Source organism: Telopea speciosissima, chromosome 6 (assembly GCF_018873765.1).
Source record: "Telopea speciosissima isolate NSW1024214 ecotype Mountain lineage chromosome 6, Tspe_v1, whole genome shotgun sequence".
NCBI lineage: Eukaryota > Viridiplantae > Streptophyta > Magnoliopsida > Proteales > Proteaceae > Telopea > Telopea speciosissima.
The window spans coordinates 33,825,828-33,847,835 of NC_057921.1; the positions used below are offsets into that span (position 1 = coordinate 33,825,828).

The 22,008-nt window shown below is 37.5% G+C and overlaps 2 protein-coding genes across 2 annotated transcripts in view; one reads left to right on the forward strand and one right to left on the reverse strand.

Annotated features, from left to right (window-relative positions):
- Positions 1 to 3,164, forward strand: part of LOC122666120 (plant cysteine oxidase 3) — a 41,035-nt gene extending 37,871 nt beyond the window's left edge. Inside the window, exons 4-5 of the mRNA XM_043862235.1 lie at positions 2,588 to 2,788; positions 2,875 to 3,164. Of these exons, the coding sequence (XP_043718170.1) occupies positions 2,588 to 2,788; positions 2,875 to 3,002 (329 nt within the window). The 3' untranslated portion in view covers positions 3,003 to 3,164. The remainder of the gene's footprint in view (positions 1 to 2,587; positions 2,789 to 2,874) is intronic.
- Positions 3,165 to 17,775: 14,611 nt separating this feature from the next.
- LOC122663621 lies at positions 17,776 to 21,264 on the reverse strand. The gene is made up of 8 exons (XM_043859221.1): positions 20,760 to 21,264; positions 20,243 to 20,323; positions 20,085 to 20,144; positions 19,026 to 19,069; positions 18,693 to 18,735; positions 18,523 to 18,594; positions 18,337 to 18,438; positions 17,776 to 18,255 (listed from the first exon to the last, which is right to left on the reverse strand). The coding sequence occupies exons 1-8, from the start codon at positions 21,183 to 21,185 to the stop codon at positions 18,136 to 18,138; spliced, it is 948 nt and encodes a 315-aa protein (XP_043715156.1). The 5' UTR covers positions 21,186 to 21,264; the 3' UTR covers positions 17,776 to 18,135.
- Between the last annotated feature and the right edge of the window lie 744 nt (positions 21,265 to 22,008).

Here is a 22,008-nt window from a genome sequence, read left to right on the forward strand (position 1 = left end):
TTGTCTCCTATGATGCTTTGTCCCCTTCCTATTATGCATTTGTGTCCTCTCTTTCCTCTATTTCTATTCCTCAAGAATGACAGGAGGCAATAGCAGATCCAAAGTGGAAGACAGTCATGTTGGAAGAGATGGCGGCCTTATCCAAAAATGAGACATGGGAACTAGTAGTTCTTCCTTCGGGCAAGAAAACAGTGGGTTGCAAATGAGTATTTGTTGTCAAACAGAAGCCTGATGGAACAATGAATAGATATAAGGCTAAGCTAGTGGCCAAGGGCTTTATCCAGACCTATGGCATTGATTATCAGGCAGGAGACATTTTCCCCAGTGGCAAAGTTGAACACCATTCGGGTTTTGCTATCATATGCTATCAATCTTGGCTAGGATTTGCAACAATTGGATGTGAAAAATGCATTCCTTCATGGAGAACTGGAGGAGGATGTCTATATGGAGGTCCCTCTAGGTTTTTCTTGTGACAAGACTCATGGGAATAGACTGAAGAGGGCATTATATGGGCTGAAACAATCTTCTCGGGCTTGGTTTGGCAGGTATCATAAAGTAATGATCTTTGTAGGATACAAACAGAGCAATGCTAATCACACCTTGTTCATCAAGCGGAATGGAGATAAGGTTACTCTTCTCATAGTCTATGTCGATGACATAGTGGTGACTGGCAATGATATAGAGGAAGTCTCTCACCTAAAGACATTCTTGGGCTAAGAATTCGAAATCAAGGACCTAGGACAGCTCAAGTACTTTTTGGGGATTGAAGTTGCCCGTTCTCCCAAAGGCATCTTCCTCTCCCAAAGGAAATATGTTCTAGACTTACTTTCAGAGACTGGTTTGTTAGGATGTCACCCATTTGACACCCCTTTGGAGGCTACTACTCGACTACAAGAGAAGGATGGTGATCCAGTTGATAAGGGGCGCTATCAAAGGTTGGTGGGAAAACTGATCTGTCTCTCCCACACAAGACCAGACATTGCATTTGTTGTTAGTTTGGTCAGTCAGTTCATGCATGATCTCTACGCCACCCATATGGCTGTTGTTCTTCGTATTCTCCACTATTTGAAGTCAGCTCCAGGGAAGGGGATTCTCTTATCTCCACATGATCATTCTCCGCATTGAGGCTTACATAGATGTTGACTAGGGTGGTAACCCTGACAGAAAGTCCACTTCAGGCTATTGTACCTTTGTCGAAGGTAACCTTGTCACATGACGAAGTAAAAAAGCAAAATGTGGTGGTTAGGTCCACTGCTGAAGCAGAATTCCGCGCCATGGCCCAGGGCATATGTGAACTATTATGATTTCAAAGTTTGCTTCAGGATATTAAGCATGTGGAGATCAACAGACACTTCATCAAGGAAAAGTTAGAAAGTGGGCAGATCTATATACCCTTTGTGAAGTCAGGAGATCAACTTGCAGATGTCTTCACTAAAGGGCTAAGTGGAAAGTTGTTTCATCCTAGTTTAGTCAAGTTGGGCAAGCATGATATCTATGCACCAACTTGAGGGGGAGTGTTAAGTTATGTAACTCGATAAGGGTATTTTGGGCATTTCCTTTATTATTTTGTTTCTTTATTTCTCTCCTTAGCTATCATAGTCGGCTATGGAGGGTATACTTGTAATTCTGTCCTAATTAATGAAATCTATAGAGGGGCTGAGGAGAGTCACAACTCACTCAAGTCATTCTCACATTCTCTCATTCTTAGTTTAGCTAACAACTTATTTATTCCGAATATCATTTAAGTAAATAAGCAAATACACCCCTATTTGAATCCAATAAACAGTTAAAAAATCAAATTCCAAAAGGATAAAAAGTTAACCCCCTCAGTTAAAGAACAAAAACTGGATTTTGGGCGGTAGGTGCAATTTTCAACTTTTAAATGCTAGGGTTTTTCTCAAATCTAAAATTTCCATAAATCTTAATATGGTAAAACATTGCTTCAAACCAAAAGTGCGGTAAAATATTCATTTTTTTGTGGTGTAGTGAGACAGAATTAGATAATAGATTTCTGCCCCTCCCCCCCCCCCCCCCCATATTGATTTACTAACATGATATTATGAATTACATACACCTCCCTGGGGAGGTAAAATGTAAAAAGTGAAAGTAAAATACAAGACAAAAAAATAATAAACCAGTACCCAAAGTACCCTTATTACATAAACTCTAACTTGTTCTTGAATGTTCAACTCTTCCTCACTGTTTGGAGACCACCATGTAGCATCTGATATTATCTTCCATGAAATATGTTATCAGGCACCATACCATAGCAATGTGGACTCTCTTTAGGCACTGACTAGTGTACCTGTTATAGTCAGGAACTTCCATTGGCCATGCATACCATTTACACTTGTACTCTGAAGCAGTGTAACTGTGTGTGGTGTGACTCTAACCTATGGCACATGTAAGAAATGGTTTGAACTGATGATTGCATCAATGGTTTATACCGTTGGTAAATTACTCTTCAATGGTCCTTATCCTGGGATTTGAAGATTCAGTGCTGTGACAGTTAACAATATCCAGTAGCACATATGACTTGCTTTTCAAACTGTTCAAAAAATTCAAAAACTTCCCCTTTCTCTTGCAGTTAGATTGGCAAAGTTGACAGTGGACAAAGTTCTAACAGCATCATGCGGAACCTCTGTATTGTACCCAAAAAGTGGAGGTAACATCCATTGTTTCACTGCAGTATCCACCTGTGCAGTGTTTGACATTCTCACTCCTCCTTATCGAGAAGCTGCTGGCAGGATGTGTACTTACTACCGTGATTACCCTTATTCCAGCTTCCGTAAGTAGTCGTAACTAAAACTCTTGAAAAGATTCGATGATTCTATGTTACAAGAGAGTAGTGGACTAAATTGACTGCTACTGCAGCAATTGCAAATGGAGCTGACATAATTGATGGAAAGGAAGAAGACTATGCATGGCTTGAGGAGATAGACACACCAGATGATCTCTATATGCGCGAGGGTGAATATAAGGGCCCAGCTATTCAAGTTTAGTTCTTACCATTTGCTGACAACGATTGAAGTTGCTTCTGATTTGGAATTTTTCCTGAAAATGGTGAAAATTGGTGTTGTTTGTTATGGTTTGTAGCCATGAGATTTGACTGCTGTCTATAGTATGTTGTTAATATATGGTTAGGTCTCCCTTCCTTTTCTCCACTCCATTTGCAGCGGTGCAAGGTGAGGGTGAATGGATGAAAAAACTATAGTTTTCAGTTTTCACCCTCCTATAGTCCTATCCAGCTAACCAATGATGTTTCACCCTTAGACCAGCCATGGATGGATCATAATTAAAATAGGTAAGGTCAGAACTCCAATGACTTTTAGCAGGGAAAGATTAAAGTGTTGCAGATCGTAAGCAAAAGGATCTGCAAGACCAGGGTCTACAACAGCTCAAGTTCATGGTTTTACTACTGCAATCGAATTGAATCTGTGAGTTTCATGCTAAAGAATGATGATTTGGACGGTTAGCTAATCCATATCCAGAATTCTGTAACAGAATTTACTTCTGTACAGTTTAGCTATGAACATTAGATCAACAAATTTTTTTCCATCTGATTATTACTGTGGGATGTTTGTTACTCATAAAAGCTGAGACTGAATTCAGTAACAGACAATGAAAAGTGTGGCTGAGCATGACAATGGCCCCATGTTGAAAGTTCAAGGATTTCCATATTGAAAAGTGAGCCTTTTTGGGAAAACATATTCCAGTTCCTGACCAAGAGTACATAGTCCATTAAAAAAAACTAAATTTGCACTTTGTAACCAAATCATAATGATTAGGAGGACCCAAAAAAAAACAAAAAACAGGGGAGGGTTAAACCAAAACAAAATTAGATTCCACTTAGTGATTGTTTCATTTCCAATTTGAATGAGAGAGAACAAAGTCGAATTCACGACCATTTGATGCTACAGCAATTGGCCTCCATTATATGCAGTAGAAATCATTTTTCCAACTGGAATCAGGTTTTCCACACTTCTTGAGTAATTTGATCCCCCCCCCCCCCCCTTATCTCACACCAGCATTGTGCCCATTGCATTACCATTCTTGAAATGCTTTCAGGAAACTAGAATCCTCTTCTATTTGAGACTTCGTATCTTCCAGGGGAGCTTTCTTGAACAAAAGATGATCTCAAACGTCTCTTCAGCTCCATTGTGATGGTTTCAAATCATTCTCCCTCTACCCATAATTAAGCAACACTCAGATCACCAGGTCCATTTTCATCTACATCTTTTCCCTCATCATCAGTCTGCATAATCATTACTTTATCAAAAATATGCCATAGGACTCCTCATCTTGTGGTTCTTGACTTCCATCATCTCCTCCTTTGGTTGTCTGTTGCAGCCTTCATCATCGCTGACAACTTTCAATTATAAGCTCATCCTGTGCCCTTTGTATGAGGTGAAATATAATGGTTACTCATACCCATCAATGGATGCTGATCCACCATGAGGTTCTTGTAAGCCTCCCTATGAACAACAGTGTGGATAATAAGCTTTATTGGATAGGTAACAAATATCTGGGAGGTTAATCAAAGACCTCGCAAACCTCGACCAAAGACCTAGTTGCTGAAGCAGAGTATTTGTCCCTCTCAGGTTTCTTGGAGACAAGGGTATGGAGTTGATGAGGTTATGAAAGGCAAGAATGTACCTCATGTTCCTCTCCTTTTCGGTGGTGTCATTGAGGTCTCGGTTTTGATTTTCATCTGAGTCTTGGTCTATGTCTTGAACCCACAAGGTGCAGCATCTTCTCTGCCACTGTGGGTGGTTTCGTGGATAGGAACATCAGTGTAGTTCACCAAATCTTAACTCTCAACAAGGAGGCATATCTCCTCATTCTGGGGGTGGTTTAGGGGGGAAAAAAGAAAGTGTCTGCATACTGATGACTTTGCAGAGGTGGTGGAGCTGGAATTCTTTTGGTGTTTCTCAAAGGAGTTGCTTTCCTGCTATAGATCTCCTACAAACCTTTAGGCTCAGATGAAAGCCTTAGTTTGTGAGATGACAAGGAAAACGAGCTCCATCAGACCTCACTGAAAAAGAAAACCATCAGAATCAGTGAAGGTGGTGGTAATCATATGGTGCAGAAGGTAACTCTAGCCTCCTCTTATCGGGTAATCTCTTCCTTTACAGATTCTTTTGCTGATACTTTCTTCCTTGTGTTCATTATAGTGTATAGTGTTATTAGCCTATCCATACAGTTTTATAATCTTAACTTGTGTGCTTTTTGGAGCGTGAAATAAGCTTGTATTCCCTGTTTCTTTCTATTTGATGGTTGTGCTCTTCTTCTGATTAGATTGTGTATTCGTCTTTGTTCTTTTTTCTTCTCTTTCTAACCTGTTTCAGTTTGTGCTTTTCTAGTTTTCCTCCACCATGATTGTCTTCATTTGGAATTTTAGAGGGCTTCACTCCCCTCGTACTAGATTTTCCCCTAAATATCATTTGAATCAATCCAGACCTGATATTGTGTTCTTATATGAATCTAAGTACCACCAATATATGGATGTAAAATCCCTCCCTTGCCTTTTTATGGAGGCATATAACCCTTGGCTTTATTTTGGTCAAGGTTCAAAAGGATTTGTTGGTGGACTTTGGTGTTTGGGTTGTTCTCTCCTTACCCTTACTCGTATCACTATTCCTCCTGTTTCCTTGCTCTGTTTATGGATGATTCAGTAGTGGACAGCTCATGGTGTCTCATTGGAGTTTATGCTCCCCCTTCGATGCCAACTATGATCTTTTCTGGGAATAATTTCATTGTTTTCTTTCTTCTCTCTGTTCTTATTCCTTCTTATTGATGACTTTAATCAAGTTTTATCACCGTCTTAGAAAATAGGAGGGAAAGCACCATGTCTCACTTGTGTTATCACCCAAGAACTTCGGAATTTAATTAATGATTTTGGTCTAGCTGAACTATCTTGGTTGGGGTCCCGTTCCACTTGGTTAAACAAATAAAACCTCTAAATCTTATCAAGAAAAGGGGTTCAGTAAACCGGCTTGGCTATCTGTAGAGGAATGCAGTTCTTCAATCCCGCCCTTCCTTTGGTTCTGACCACAACCCCATTTTGTTTAAAACTAACCAGCCAAGTCAGTCTTCTAAGAAAAAATTTCACTTTCAGCCAGCTTGGTTTAAGCATCCTCAGTTTCATGAGTAATTGGTAACAAAATGGCTGGGTCTTGGCAATCAAAATCTGATTGTTAAGTTAAATGGATTAAGGAATGGTTTCAAGCAATGGAATAAGTGTTTTGGAATTTGTTCCATATTAAGGAATCTCTTTTTAAACAATACCAAATCCTGGAACCAAGGAACCTTCCCCAGACTTTGCAGCAAAAGCTGAGTGAGATTGCCAATTCCCTCCATTGGCTTCTTGAAGCTGAAGAACTTTTTTGGTTTCAAAAGTACGTCAATGAAGAGGATAGAAGCACTAAGTATTACCATATTATTGCTAATATATATCTTACGAAAAACTCTACCGTCTATCTTAAGGATCAACATGGAGCCTTAGTATACGATGCGTCTTCCATTGGCATTAACATCTACACCTTCTAAGGACGAGGTGAAATCCACTGTTTTCAGGATTGTAGGATACAAGCTACTGGCCATGATGAGACTAATAAGAGTGATGTGGTTAATTTTGTTCACCATTTCTTTCTTAACTCAACCTAACCTTTTGGTACCAATCATACTCTGATCTCCTTAATCCCAAAAACAAAGAAGCCTTTGAGAACTAAGGACTTTAGACCTATAAGCCAGTGTACAGTGAGTGCCCCGTAAAATTATTGCAAACTTTTATCTCCCCTTGTCAAGCTGGTTTTGTTAAGGGTAGAAAAATCTCTCATAATATATCATCATTGCCCATGAAATGTTTCAATACCTTAAAAAAAATGTAAGGAAAACATGTGTGGTTTAGCTTTGAAGTTAGATGTGTCTAGTTACTTCAAGCTCTTTTTTTTCATCTCTAGGTGATTTTCATTACTTTGGTGGTTTATTGTGTTTCCTCTTACACATACATTATTAAGCTTGATGGGAGTTCTTTCGATTTCATTGAACTTACTAGAGATACTAGGCAAAGCTGCCCTTTTAGTTCCTATCTCTTCACAATAGCTACGGAAGGACTTTCCTTGTTATTATTAATGTATCAGGATCTTAACCTCTTTAGACGTATTAAAATAGCAAGAATTGACCTTGAGATCTCACATCTGTTGTTTGCATATGACACTTTCATTTTTTTGCAGAGCAATTTTGGAAGATATTTCGACTATACATGAAATTCTACAACAATTTTAGGATCTTTCTGGTCAATAGGTTAATTTTGATCAAAATTGTATTTATTTTATTCAGAATACATCCTCTGTCATGAGAACTCAAGTCTGTCATACTTGGGGGTTATGGAAATCGATAGTGAATTTATGTATTTGAGAACCCCATTATTTATCTCTCGATCTAAAAGCCTTGCATCCAACCATATTTTTCACAAGGTATCACAGGCTAGTAGATTTGTTTTTATTAAATCTGTTCTCAATTCCATCCCAACCAACATGATGTCTTGGTTTTTTGTTTCCTTTAAAAACTCATCATAGATTAGATTCTATCAATGCTAGGTGTTTAGGATCGAGAGACCTCCCAAGAGGGGGTGAATTGGGATTCAAAAATATCGAAGAAATAAAACTAAAATGCTCAAAAATGTGCATAGAAATAGACACGGAAGCAAAAGGGTTTTTGAACACCTCCCACATTCAAAAATATAAAGGGGGAAAAGAATAAAACAATGGAGAATACACAAAGATTTTGGAGTGGTTCGAACAACACCTTATAGCCACTACCAAGGCTCCACTACCTCTTAAATTTTCAATATATCAATTTCTTTCCCAAGTAACAATCAAACCTTTACAGCAATTTTCATGACTCGCTATAGAACCAGCATTTTCCTAGGCTCGCAACAAAACCCGACAATGTCTCCAATATGACACTACTTGTGGGACAGATCCTCATAAGGAACTTACCACATTTTCTCAAGTGAGGGAAGAAATGATAAACCTTCTAGGAAAGATAGATCTTCATAAATGAAGCTCAATCTCTCTCACTCTAAACAGTAAATCCTAAGGTGGTTTTAAAGATATTCAATTAAAACTCAAGACCACGCAATAAGTGGTGTATGTAAATATAATTAAAAAGTCTCAGAGTTCCAGCCTTTTATAAGTTTTAGTATTCAGTGAGAGATTTAAATAAAGTGTAAGCTAAGAAACACCGAGCGGATGACAGCATTAGCATGTAGATGTTGGTTGAACTCCAACGGTAAAAGATTTAGTCATTGATACTCCAATGGTCGTATTTCTAACCATTGAGATTCAAGCCACGCAGGCGTTTGTACAATTGTGTGGACATATAGTTTAGTACTTCTTCTCATCTACCAAGCGCAGAACTAAAAGACATGTCTGAGAATCAGAGTTCCTGATTTCTCGACAGTTGAATTTTTTCGAACGTCTTTGATATATGTGGGGCGTTTGCTAAAGTTAGAAACATCACCAAACTCAAAGACCACGATTAAGAGGGAACATACACTGCTATGGGCATCCACTTAATTAGGTGGACATCTGTCAAGTCTAGTGGATGTACTCTTTCATCATCGAACAACTTTTGACAAAGGACATACATATTTATCTTTGATTTTCAAAAATCCTTTTTTTTTTGCTGATAGAAAAACTATTGTCGGGCAGATTTAACCAAAATTTCTAAAAGCCATTTAAGTTAAGGTGTTCCAATTAAGGTCATTAAAGGATTTTAGTGGGTTTTATCGTCTAGGTGAGAACAGTACATAGGTTACAAATGTATATAATAAACATCGATGTGAAATAACTTAGAAGGCGGTGAATAGGCTATAACTAGTGGATTTTGTCTCTTTTTCAATACTTTTGAATTACAATGTATGATCGAAATTATATTAAAACAATTCACAATGAATAAGTAAATAATTGCACAATTAAAAGAGACAGAATTTATAGTGGTTTAGCAAATCAATCCTACATCCATTCCTCTCAAAGCTTGAGAGAATTCCACTAGTACTTCTCTTTCAAAACAATAGATGGGAAAATGTCACATTTACAATTCTTTTTAAAGATAAGACGATCATTTACAAATCTTTTTAAAGGATAAGAGAATCCTATAATATCTTTAGAGGATGAGAGGGTCCTTTAATCCCTTTAGAGGATGATATGGCCCTTTCATGTCTTTAGACGATGAGAGGGTCCTTGCAATAGTCTAAGTACAGTCTAGATTATGGTAATGCAACAATGCTCAATCTAGAGTTTTTACTAACTCAAAAGTATAAACAATTTATAATTTAAATAAACAAATTGTTACCTAACAAGCAAGGTTCTAAAACTCAGGTTTCGACTAGGTTTCGACCAGCCAGAAACTTAATTCGTCTCGGTTTCCACCATATCTCGGTTGAAACCTGGGACTTTCTCCAGGCTAACTCGAACCTCAGTTTCAAGACCCAGGAGTTATTTTTTTTGCCCTAATTCTTATTGTGCTGTCTATTTTTGACATTTTAAATCCAATATCCATGCATTGGTTTCACATAGAGAATATTAAAAATTTTACTTGTGGTTTTGATCCAAGTTTGATACTGTATATTGTTCTTGGATAGGGTATCGAATAAGGTTTGACTGGAACATAACTCTTTCAATATAAATGAGATTTAACCAATCTTGGATTTGTTAGAAAGTTTTGTTTTGATAGCTTTCCATCAAGTCCAATATTGCTTAAATCTGATTTATATTAAAGGAGTTATGTACCGGCCAAACTTAATTTGGTGTGCACAAATGCTGTCAAAATTGCTCTGAATGAAAATATTTTTTTGAACATCAAAACAAATGAATATTTTACCGCACTTTTGGTTTTTAATAATGTTTTACCATATTAAGATTTATGGAATTTTTAGATTTAAGAAAAACCTCAGCATTCAAAAGTTAAAAATTGCGCCTACCGTCGAAAATCCAGTTTTTGTTCCTGAACTGACGGACTAACGATTTTTTTCTTTTAGAATTTGATTTTTTTTAACTATTTTTATTGGACTCAAATAGGGGGTATTTGCTTATTTATGAATAATATCTTAAGTAAATGAAATACAATCATTTACTTAAATGATATTAGACATAACTAAGTGTCTATCCTAGTTTCTGGCCTAGTTTCTAGCATAAATAACAGTCTGTCCTAGTTTCAAGCCAAGTTTTTCCTAGTTTTGATGGGCATATGTATCGAAATCACTGAAATATGGTCGAAACCACTTGAAACTGGTCGAAACCATCGAAACTCGATCAAATCCAGGGATTTTATAAAATCCCCCTTCAACTCGTCTCGGAAACCTACAAAACTCGACAGGTTTCGGTTGAGTTTTCCTTCCATGCTAACAAAGAATGTCACCTTATTCCTTGTGCGAGTGCTCAATGATATGAATGACAATGAATGCACTTTGAAGTAGCTCCTAAATGCTTTCTTGATTTAGTATTTTTTATGAGAGAAAAGACTTGAACTCTTTGATCCTTGTTGAAGATGATGATAAATATTCTCTTTTATAATTTGCTTCAACAACAAAACTTCATCTTTGATGATTTTATTCTTCACAATAAAGCTCTACTTTAGATGGTAGTTGGTTGGCGTTATTGTATGAAGAGTCTATTTTTATAATATCACCAAATGGCCCAAAAAGTAGGTGAAATGAATAGTCTAACGGCTATATATTCCTATTCTTCGGTCAATCAGTCCCTAAGACTATTGGAAATCAAAAAAGTTGTTGAGATTTTTCGGTTGTTTATGGATCATGTAAAATTGTGACCAGTGGGTTGTTGGTCAACCGATATTTTGTCGGTATCAACCGTCAAAGTTACTGTTATTGTCGGTTGAATATTATCTATTTACCCAGTCGATCAAAAACAACGACCGTCAGGTCATTTGCTCTGTTTCCTTTTGATTGACTTTGGGCATTTGTTCACTTAACCCATGTCCATTGTCTTGGGACATACTGGTGAGATATTTAACACCATCTATGGCCAATCTAGGTCAATGATATACATATGAATGTGATGCAATAACTACATTATGCATAGTGTGTACTATCCTAGAACTAAGTGCCTTACTCTTCTTCACTTGACTTGGTCCCTGAGATCTTCAATCTTCTTTGGGCATTTGTTCACTTAGCCCATGTCCATTGTCTTGGGTCTTCATCTTCTTTACTTGATCAAATGTTCTTTTAGTAATGTTCTTCAATCTTCAATCGCCATATATGTTTTGATAATCATGATTCTTTAGATTCTTTTTTATCTATAATGGTTTCCAAAGCTTGGACTTGACTAGTTCAATAATCATTCACTTGAAACATATAGTCAGTACATTTCATGTGTTTGTTATCATCAAAACCGATTTATAGAGAAGGGCATTTCTTTTTTTTTTAAATCCAAATATTACCTAGAACCCGAGCTGGACCCTAGAATTTTATTTAACTCAATGCCAAAAAATAGGGACTAAAAGGCCGCCTTATGCCTGCCCAAAAAAACAAACATGTAGTGGAAACCCCTACACTCAAAACATAGGACCAAGCCCACTCCAAAGCAAAATATGAACAAAAATTATATGCGAAAAATTGGGAGACCAACTTTGTCTTCACAGAAAATCCTACTAAGTTTCTGTGGAACATCATGGTTTGCTTGAGAAAAAGAATTAGAGGAGATAGAACATGCCAAGTTAGCTAAGAAATCTGCAGCCCTATTGCTCTCCTGGTACGAGAAAGAAATGTTAACCTTTAGGGAGTCAGCCAAGGCAAGAACATCTTGAAACAAAAACCAACAGCTCCAAAGGCTGCAAGATTTTTATTCACAAAGTTAACAATGGACGTTGAATCAGAGCAAACGTGACAATCTCTCAAACCCAAATCTGCACAAAGTCGAAGACCATTAAGAAGTGCTCTCATTTCAGCCATTGCATTAGAGAAAACACCATGAAAATTCAAAAGAAAATGGCCAACATCTTTCCCTCATCATCCCTAAGAATACCCCGTCCACCACTCAAACCCGGGCTCCCTTTGTTGGCACCGTCAACATTTAGCTTCACCCTATTGAAGGGAGGCACCAAAAAATAGGCAAAGGGACTTTATGCTTGCATTTTGGAGGATTAATATTCAAAACTTGCAAGATAACATCTTCCTTCATTGTTAAGGTTATTTTAAACTTAGTGGGATAATGGATTTCCTTCAGCCACAGAGCAATTTTAGCCATAATAGAAGATGTTGCCCGTACTCCTTCACCATGTCTTCTGTTATTCCTTTCATTCCACAACTCCCAAATAATTAGAGAGGAGGCTAAACCTGTAATGTACTCACACACACCATGAGAATTTGCACTGAAATACCAAAATAAAATTCTATCTTTGATGTCCTGAGTTGGAAAAACTTCCACATCCAATAGTCTACTGAAAAATCCCAAACTTTGGATGCAGTGCCTCCATATAAAAGAGCATGATTAGTGGTTTCCTTCCAAGATTCCCTCCAACAATTGCATTTTGAAGCCACAGGGGTACCTAAACTCATCAACACCTCACGTGTAAGGACTTCACCATTCATAATTTGCCTAGAGAAAAAACCCAATTTTAGTAGGTAAAGACAGGTTCCAAAACCATTTTGAGTAGAGGGTAAAAAGAAACCTGGTTCGAACCACTTGCCAAACTGACTTTACTGAAAATTTACCATCACGAGTTCGAGTCCACACCATCTTGTCATATCTTTGAGAAAAATAGATGTTACTGCTAATAATGTGGTCCTTGACCTCCATATTATCAATATAGATTAAGAAGTTAGGATTCCAAATGCCATCAAGGAGGACTTCATTCAGACGGATTCTTATCAGAGTATTCGGATTTTTTTTTCCGGATATCTCTAAATGAATACGGATGTCCCTAAACAGATACAGATGCGAATCGAATTTGGATTTTTGGTTATCCATTTATATCCCTGGTACATATATACCTCTTTGAAAGCTGAAAAATGTTGATAATACCTCCGTTAGAAGTCCATAATGAAACATTCCATTTGGAGAGACATCATTTTCCAGGTAGATTCCACCAAGGATTACCAGGGTTTTGAGTATCTCACAGTAAACAATATCTTTCTTTAATGAGTGGAGTCTGATGACGCTGACTGATTGTCGACAGACTCTCACAACCATATTTCTAGAATCAATAATTTGATATGAGGAACTACTAAACTCAATCACTTGCCGCCATTACACTTCAGTTTTTTGTTGAGGTCTATCCCGTAGAGGTACTCAAATTGGATCAGTGATCGATTTCTAGGTTTCACCGTAAACCTAATTGATTATTTTCAATTACGTAAATCAATGGTTCAAACCACACTCAAAGGTAGGGCATTTCCCAGTCGTAGGGCATTTCCTACTTTATAGAAACTTTTGTGTTTTCAATTCGCCTTTGACCATCAAATGAAATGTGAATAAAGAAAAAGTTTTTGTTTCGAGGGTTAGGATTGGCCAACGAACCGTACAGAATTTTGGGGCAATAGAGGTCAAAATCACCTTTTTACAGTAAAATGGAGTCAACAACACTACTTGAGCATTAATCAAACTCCCACAACAAGATTTTGTTTCGACTGTTAAAATTGGCCGACGGAATTCACTGAGAATTTTTGGATACCGAATGTCAAAATCACCTAATTCAGTAAATGAAGTCCAATGACACTAACTGGACATCAATCGGACTCTCACAGGAAATCAACGAGGTGTGGTGGGATTTTATAGGAAAAAAATCAGTACAACGGTGTATAACAAGAACATGTAATATTATGATGTACAAGGTAGAAGGCTTCCCATAGTGATTCAATTGTTGAATTCAATGAGATTGTTGCAGCAAGGAATTTTCTAGGAAGCAAGATGATGGAAATAATAAAGGGTAATTTACACGTACCTCCCCTAAGGTATCATGTAATTATAGAATCACCCATGAGTTTTGGATATTTACGCATGCCATCACTGCTTTTCAAAATAATTAATAAGTAAACCCACTCCGTTAACTTGGGACTAAGAACATTAAAATATATCATATATTGACTAAATTGCCCTTCTTGCTAAAATAAACCTCTTCTTCCATTATTTCCCTTATTTCTACTCTTGAAGAACCCTAGCAGTGGAGAACTATCCATGGCTGCACTCTCTCTCCCTTCTCCGGTAAGCCCCCATCTCCCTTCATTACCTTTCTCCTCTTCTTCTAAAACCTAATCGAATCATAAACCAGAAACAACCATATTTAAACGATACAACATTAGATCAATGAAAAACCATTTAAAGGTAAAATGAGATAAACCGTCGCAGGCAACTTTCGGAAATTATTGAAATCAGATTTGCTCTACAAGATGTAGTTGAATCATCTAGATCAGAATTAGAATAGGGTTGATTGGAACTTTCGGATGTCAATTGCAAGTAAATTAAGGTTTTCAAAAAAACTAGATAACCATTAATTGGGATTGATTACAGGCTAGAATAAAAAGAAAGTAAAATAGCCTCCCTTTTTGCTTCCATAATCTTCATCTCTGCTTGGGTATGGGTTTGTATATGAGTCACAGGAATCCATATTAGCGTGTTTGGTTGGAAGTTTCTGAGGAGTCGGATTCGATGGGATCTGAATTCGTAAACAAGACATTCAATGATCCAGCGATGACTGCCACGATAAGCCAAGAGAACATGCCAATAGTACCATCACCAAGTCCTTTCTTTTTCCGGGTAACCGCAAGGGCTTCGGTCTTGTTCTTGAAGATTTGATAGAAAAAGTAATAGATGCCCTGAGACGCAGCGGTGCCGAACAAAGAGCAAGGTTCTAAAACTCGGGTTTTGACTAGCCAGAAAACGAGTTTGTCTCAGTTTTGACCATATCTCGATCGAAACCTAGGAATTTCTCCAGGCTAACTCAAACCTTGGTTTCGAGGCCCAGAAGTTGTTTTTTTTTTTGCCCTGATTTCTATTGTGTTGTCTATTTTTGATATTTTAAACTCAATTCATGCATTAATTTCACATAGAGAATACTAAAAATATTACTTGTGATTTTGATCCAAGTTTGATACTGTATATTGTTCTTGGACATGGTATCGAATAAGGTTTGACCAGAACATAACTCCTTCAATATAAATGAGATTTAAGCAATCTTGGAGTTGTTAGAAAGCTTTGTTTTGATAGCCTTTCAACAAGTCCAAAATTGCTTAAATCTGATTTATATTGAAGGAGTTATGTACCGGTCAAACTTAATTTGGTGTGCGCGAATGTTGTCAAAATCGCTTTGAATGAAAATATTTTTTGGACATCAAAACAAATGAATATTTTACCGCGCTTTTGGTTTTTAGCAATGTTTTACCAGATTAAGATTTATAGAATTTTTTTATTGGAGAAAAACCCCAGCATTCAAAAGTTGAAAATTGCACTTACAATCGAAAATCCAGTTTTTGTTCTTGAACTGGGGGTTGACTTTTTTCCTTTTGGAATTTATTTTTTAACTATTTTTATTGGATGCAAATAGGGGTATTTGCTTGTTTAATGAATAATATCTTAAGTAAATGAAATACAAATACAAAAACATTTACCTAAATGATATTAGATATAATTAAGTATCTATCCTACATAACTAAGTGTTTGTTCTAGTTTCTGGCCTAATTTCTGGCATAAATACCTGTCAGTCCTAGTTTCGAGCCAAGTTTCTCCCAGTTTCGATAGGCATATATGTCGAAACCACCAAAATATGGTCGAAACCGGTCGAAATCCGATCGAATCCAGGGATTTTATAAAATCCCCCTTCAACTCGTCTCAAAAACCTGCGATTCAGCAGGTTTCGGTCGAGTTTTTCTTCCATGACAGAGAGGGTTTGAGACCAATGTACAATCCACCCAAACCTTCGGTTCTTATAACCTTGAGAATTTGCATTAGAGTGCCACCGCCATGAAAGGGAGGATGGGATTGGGAAAATTCTAGAAATAAGAGAACTTAAATTAATCTCAATTCGTAGGTTAGATTAGAGGGAAATCGCAACCGAGTATCAATCTTAGGGAGCTTAAGTAACACCCAAAATATTATCTCAACCGAATGGTTAGATGAGAATTAATTTGAAAACTTTCAGATATAGGTTGGACAATCGCAGAAAATACGAGATTCTCAGTTTCAATAAATCAACAAATCAGAACCCTCCAAAATCCTGGTCGAGTTTCCCTTTTGGAAGGGTCTTAATAATACTAAAAGATCTTCCAAATGTGGTGGACAGATCAAGGTGTGGTTGTCTTACAAGATAGACTGAAACAAAGCAAGAACAGGGGAACCACAAGGTCATTTAAATCGGGGATTAAAAGGTTTTTCAATGATCAACACATTGCCACTGTGAGTACTAGCATGTCTGAGAATGAGAGGATCAAATATGAGATTTAAATCTATGACCAAAATGATTAATCGATGAGTGATTATAACAGTAAAGGGTCTTAATAATACTAAAAGATCTTCCAAATATGGTGGACAGATCAAGGTGTGGTTGTCTTACAAGATAGACTGAAACAAAGCAAGAACAGGGGAACCACAAGGTCATTTAAATCGGGGATTAAAAGGTTTTCAATGATTAACACATTGCCACTGTGAGTACTAGCATGTCTGAGAATGAGAGGATCAAATATGAGATTTAAATCTATGACCAAAATGATTAATCGATGAGTGATTATAACAGTAAATATATTGGGTTAAAACAGAATATAAGAAAAGAGTGAAAGAGATGATGAGTTGCAGGTCATCGTTTGAATATTGTTGTGTGCCTAGAAGGAGAAGTTTGGAGAAAACCCTCAAGAGTAGTAGCTCAATCGAGTCAATAATATCAAATCGAAGAAGAAAAGGGTTGGCGGCCAGGGTTGAGATAATCGGAGATGGAGGTGAGATCTCGGTGATAATGGGACGAGGGTTTCAATTGCAAGTTGGGATGAAAGGGTATACTGGTCATAAGATGTCTAAAACACTCTTACTGTTCGCAACTACTAACGGAATGGATTTACTTATTATTATTTTGGAAAAGAGTAGCATTCCTAAATGTTCAAAACTCACAGGTAAATTTGTAATTACGCGATACCTCTGGGGAGGTACGTGTAAATTATCCATAAAGAAATTTCTTGACCTGAGAGTGTGTGAGTAGTTCTTATTGGGAACGTTTGAAAGTTTCATTCACCTATCCACGAAAATAAAAGCACTTATTCTGCAACACTCTTCTCCTTGGCTGCATGGACTAATATAATTGGAGTTTCCAGTTTGTACTCTTGTGGAGAATTGAATTCCATTGACCAGTGGAAATCATAATTGGAGGCATTTGGTTGAGGGGAAAGTTGAGGGGGGGGGGGGGTGTGCTGTGATTGTAAGCCTCATAGAATAGGAAACTGATTATTGCTTTTTTTTTCCCCCTTCCATCAGGATCGAAGGTGGCTAACGATGCAGGGTGCATAATCGGTACATGCAGACCATGGCCTAAGCGACTGGCTCGCAGCACCCGAAAGGGTCACCCACAACAAGTTGCTTTAATATATCACAAATGTCAGGCAAGGCTTGTATACTTCAAAAAAAGGTATGCATCTTACCTCAAGAGAAAACTTGGAGAAAAAGACACTGAACTAGATCTAAGACAATCTTTCATGCCGTACGGAATGTCAATTACAGTTGCATAATCATTTAGCAGCACAAATAATCAAAACAAAAAATTTGACGCAAATTCTTAGGGGGCAACAAAAATACTTTTTCTCTTTATAGAGATGACTGATCAATTACAGTTATGATTACACAGTAAACATGACAATGTTTCTTATAAAATAATATAGATTGACAAAAGATATGATGAAATCAAGACTTGAATATAATAATAATCACCGAATAGAGTGAACAGGTAGAGAAATTGTCACCGGTGTTGATGAGAGTTTGATCTCAAGCTCTGCCTATAGAGTATAGACAGAATGAGAATTATTCGGTAACGTTGGAAGACAGATGTAAACAACAATTACACCTGCATCAACAGCATTCATATTGCCTTCATTGTTCTTCCAATTCTCGAACACCTCCAAAAAGAGCGAAGTACTCATATTGCCTTCTCTAGCCATTTTGGAAGCGACAAAGAAGCTTTCATCCCAAGTCTGCTAAGGAATACAGCATACAGAATGTGAAGCAAGAATACAAAGAACCCACAGTTCAGCAAAAGCTGTCACAAGAAAATATATTTTGTTAGCACACCAACTGACGCAGCAACAACAAGAAAAAGGTTGTAACAAGTTGATGATACCAAGGTCCCGAATATAGCATATATGACATCCATCGATGGAATTGTATTTACACCTATGGCTGTAAGTATGTAGGTAAGAGAAGCATGGATGTTTATTGTTATCTGCATGCAAACAATAGATGACATAAGGAAGCCGGTTCTGGGACCATAACAAAGAACACAGTTTTTTGAAGGATAATTAGTTACCAGAGCAAGTATATTTTCTCTTATCAAGAATGAGGATATTAGGACATACCCCATGGCACCCATGGCTCGAACCTGAAATCAATTAAATAGCACCATCATCAGCAATACATGAACTGAAGGAGATATCCGCACCAGCAAGGAATATTAGGTTGCAGGGCAGGAGAAAGTACAAGTGTGCAAAAGAGGATTGAGAGGCCCCAGTTCACCCCTAGCCTGAGAAGTGAAATAACCAACATGCAGTTAAATAAATTGTAAAGCACACAGAGAAGGTCAAAATGGCAAAAATAGAAAAGGGTGACAAAAGACTAGATATTCAAAGATTTTAAGATGTAAAGGTTTAATATAAGTACGAATCACTTATGAAGCAGCTCAACCGTGTTGCACCGAAAACTTAAGAGTGTTATTGGTTGAAGTGCTGATGGGTGAAATGTGATGCACATGCTTGAACCTTTTGGTCAGGTAACCTAATCAGATTATAACATCTGAACAATTCAATTGCATACCTCCATAGAGAACCCAGGGTAAGACCAACTAATCCATGCATAAGCTGCACATTAAAGACAGGAACAAAGCAGAAATCAGTCATTAGCAAGTAAATTTCATCTAGTTTGAAAGCAGCAAGCCATGAGAAGACAAAAACAAATAACCATGGAAAATTGCAGGTTTTGCAGGAAGGAGAGAAAGTATCACAAAGGGGAGTATAATAAATATTTCTGATTTTATAAAGACCATGCAATTTTCAAAAATTATATATACTACATATCTGTGTTTGTATGTGTGTGTTTAGATTTTCTGTATGCTAATTTTCTTTTATTCTCAGGAGGAGGGGGGTGTTTGGTTTGTTGCATTTGAAACTATGTATCACAGAAAGCCTAACCAACTTCCCTCTTAAGATCCACATTCTTTGTTACCTATTTTTGGAGACGGGGTATTGGAACATATGAATCTGCAAAAATCCATATTTGTCTTTCTTCTCACGAGACTTCATTCTCTCTAACTATAATCTACATGGCTTAGATCAAAACTTTAGAATATAATCTAAGTAAATGTAGTACTTGGACAGAAAGCAAGCTCAAACTCGTATTTTAAAAAATGTAAGACCAACTTTCTAGTAGATCCAAGGACAAGAATAAAATTTGTATGAAAATATACGAAAGGGCATTACAAGCACAACCCAGAAGCGCCATTCCAGATCAGAGCTTGCAAGGACTTGTACATAATATGGATTATTTCCAAGCAAAGACCAAAATTAGAAATAAATAAATTGTAGTAATAGATTATAAGAGGTAACAAATGTCTCTGAGACCAATTCAACACCTATAGCGTTTTGCAAAAGTGAATTTTAGATTCAAAACAAGTCATGTTAACAGTAGAATATGCAAAATCATTTGCTAAACCAAAGCGACATATAACTTCAAATCCCCAATCCATCACTGTCAAGCACATAGTAATATGCAGTCTTCTGAAAAATAAGATTCTCAAGGCATTCAATATAAAGTACAAAAGCAAGAGAGACTTCTAATGTGAAGGGCTGAAGAAGAACCAATGAGCCACACACTCACCAGATAGGTTAATGCCTTCACTGGACCTGACAAGGTAAGTAATAACACAGCAGTAGCCACCTATGTGTACAATAATCAGACGATTAGCATTTAAACAGGAAAATCATTGTTCCTAAAGGCTAAAATTCTAGCAGAAGAAGGTTGGCTCAGAGACAAACCATAGTTTTTCTACCAGCTGCAATACCCCATCTCATTGAGGAGATCACTATCGGCAACGAGAAGAAACAAGCGACATAGTTCTGGACAAAGTCAAAAGCAATACAAAATGTGTCTCAATAAAGTGACCAAACTATCATTATGACATTATCACAAACATGAACAGAACATGTTTGTAAATAGCATAAAGATCATAATACAAAAACCTGGTTTTCATTAATATTGTCTGGAAGAGTATGCCAAATGCTATAGCTAGAAGAAGAGAATGCGTAGCTGAGTAGGGCTAAACTCACAATTAAGGGTAATTGATTTGCAACTCAACTAAGTTATGTGACTGAACTTCTTTTACCCAACTGAGATTCCTTCCCATTCCCTTCTAAATGAATTTTTTTTTTTTTTTGCAGTATTGCCATACAATTTTGTCATGCTTTTACATACAAACAAGTCATACCCTTGATTCTTTCAGCAATATTAATCAAATTCTAATCTTCTAGATGTTTATATCAGAACGAATTATACCTCAATTGCAAGGGAATTACTTAAAAAATAAGCTAAACCAGAGACAGCTGCGAACATGGAACACTCCACCAGTCTCAGTGTCTTCCTATAAACGGGTCCATCGGTTGCCAAATCCTCAAATCCCTGCGAAGCATTGGTGTCCTCTTCGTGGCCTCCCAAGACGGAAGCTTCATTTTCTGAGACTCTAGGGTTCCAAAGCTGACGTTTGAAGTGAGAGTTTGGGGGAAGGGAGAAGGAAGAAAGAGATTTGGAAATGGCATTGTGGTTGATGCGGGAATTGGGTTTGTCTCGAAAGTTAGAGAAAGGGAGCGAAAGAGTTTGAAGGGACGAAAGAAGGGGACCAGAATAGTTGTTTGATTTTAGGGATATATGGAGAGGTGAAGATTGGAACTTCAGATAACTCATATGGCAGAAGAGGAAAGGCATGTAAGTTCCTCCCAAGTAAGAGAAGAACTGATCCTGAACCAACTTTACCAGTACAAATGGTTTTGCGCTTCGGTGGCAGAGGCAGAGAACTCCTCACAATATCGTGTTGCATACTCGCATCTCCAAGGTATTCGTAAATATTGGCAAAAATTCGGATCGTATCTTTCTCAGTTTGTTCAAATGTCCGTGAATAATTCGTAAATAACTCGAAATTGCGAATTATGCAGCATGAAAAAAAATAAATTTCTGGGAGTGTTTTGTTATATATTCTAGGAATAAATTATGGGTCAAGAAGATATTCTGAAATAAGAAAATAGAAAATGAGAGAAAGTTCTCTCAGAGAGTAGGGGCTGCAATAGGGTCGGGTTGGGCCGGTCTTTTCAACCCCAACCCCAACCCAACCCTGAGTCTCTTTAGCTAGGCCCAGACCTAGCCCGGCCCTGACTGTGGGATTTTTTCCCTCTAAGTTTCCCTCACCCATACGGTTGTGAGGTTCCTTTTACGGATGTTATATATTCGCTGACACATGTCGAACATCCGTAAAAGGAACCTCACAACCGTATGGGTGAGGGAACCTTAGAGGAAAAAAATCCCTGACTATGGGGAGGGGGAAGGGAAACGTATGGGTTGAGCCAGGCTGGGGGGAAGGGTGATGTAGGGGTTAGGCCAGGTTGGGGTGAAGAAGAAGAAAAAGAGAGGATAAAGAAGAAGAAGAAGACGAAGAAAAACACAAATAATAAAGAAGAAGAAGACAGGGTCGGGCTGGGCAGGGTTGGACTTAGCTCGAGGCCTCAACTCAGGGCCAGAAATTCCCAACCCTGAC

Bases quoted from the DNA above. Each gene is read 5' to 3' on its own strand.
- LOC122663621 (XM_043859221.1), bottom strand. From the start codon at position 21,185: ATGCCTTTCCTCTTCTGCCATATGAGTTATCTGAAGTTCCAATCTTCA. The intron at 19,070-20,084 runs GTGAGTGTGTGG...TTTAATGTGCAG, and splicing joins TGAAGGCATTAACCTATCTG to CTTATGCATGGATTAGTTGG. The intron at 18,256-18,336 runs GTATCATCAACT...TTCTTGTGACAG, and splicing joins ATGCTATATTCGGGACCTTG to CTTTTGCTGAACTGTGGGTT.